This window comes from Bison bison, unplaced genomic scaffold, assembly GCF_000754665.1.
Source record: "Bison bison bison isolate TAMUID 2011002044 unplaced genomic scaffold, Bison_UMD1.0 scf7180017864072, whole genome shotgun sequence".
Lineage (NCBI taxonomy): Eukaryota > Metazoa > Chordata > Mammalia > Artiodactyla > Bovidae > Bison > Bison bison.
Genome location: NW_011494644.1, coordinates 11,420,695 through 11,421,824, shown reverse-complemented (window position 1 = coordinate 11,421,824; position 1,130 = coordinate 11,420,695). Strand labels below are relative to the sequence as shown.

The following is a 1,130-nucleotide window of genomic DNA, read 5'->3' as shown; positions in this document are numbered from 1 at the left end:
GGTTCGAGGCGGCCGAGAAGCGCTTGTCGCACTCCGGGCACTCGTAAGGCCGTTCGCCCGTGTGGGTGCGGCTGTGTTTGGTCAGCGCCGACTTCTGCGAGAAGCGCCGGCCGCACTCGGTGCACGCAAAGGGCCGCTCGCCCGTGTGTATGCGGACGTGCTTGGCCAGAGTGGAGCGGCGTGCAAAGGCGCGGCCGCAGTCCCGGCACGCGTGTGGGCGCGCCGGGTCCGCAGACGGCGCTGGCGCCTCGCTCGGGACCTGCGGGGAGAGGGGAACAGGTCAGCCCTGACGGAGAGACCCAGGAGCCGGAGACCTGGGGCTCCGCCAGTTGCAGCCTCTCCGTCCCCCGTTTTTACAGTAGTTAAAAGCCAAGGGGTGCACCTCTCAGGACGGTTGTGCGCGTCTAAGGAGATAACGCACATATCACAATGCCTGGTGTCGTTCCAGCTATTCTTTATTAATTCAACCAAAATTTATTGAGCGCGTAATGTGCCAGACTCTGTTCTAGGAACTGGGGATTCAGCATTAAAATTTTTCTGAATTCATAATTTCAGGAAGAATGGATGAAAGGGGTGCTGGTACTGGGGGGATGGTGCAAATTTAATTAGGGTTAAGAAACCTCACTGATGTCATGAGCCTTTACCTAAAGGAGGTGAAAGAGCAGGTTCCAGAAGGGAAAGCAAGGCCCCGAGGCAGGAGTTTTTCTGTTCCAGGAATGGCAAGAAAAAATGCCTAGGGCAGAACACAGGAGGGGAGGAGCAATCCATGGAATGGTCCTTAAGGCGTTATATTAGCCTTGAATGAGAATCTGATGAGGAACCAGTAGAGGAGATGTGGGAAGGTTCTGAGCAATGAGGTACAGATAAGACTCATATTTTAAAAGGTTCCACAGAATAAAGGAGGAGAAGGGGCAGAAACCCACCGAGGAGGCCCCTGTACTGCAGGCCAGAGAAGACAATGGGTTGCACCCAGGTGACAGAGGTGGAAAGTGAAAGTGGTGAGAAGTGGTCTGCTTCTGGATATATTCCGCAATCGGAGACAGCCAACCTAATGATAGATTAGACATGAGATATAAAGAAAGAGAGGCGTCAAGATGACTCCAAGGATTTTGAGCTTAGCAATCGCAAAG

The 1,130-nt window shown here is 53.5% G+C and overlaps 1 protein-coding gene across 1 annotated transcript in view; it reads right to left on the bottom strand.

The window, feature by feature from the left end:
* Positions 1–4: 4 nt before the first annotated feature.
* Positions 5–1,130, bottom strand: part of ZNF48 (zinc finger protein 48) — a gene marked incomplete at its 3' end in the record, with an annotated part of 15,935 nt that continues 14,809 nt past the window's right edge. Inside the window, exon 7 of the mRNA XM_010837438.1 lies at positions 5–259. Coding sequence (XP_010835740.1) covers positions 5–259 — 255 coding nt within the window. The remainder of the gene's footprint in view (positions 260–1,130) is intronic.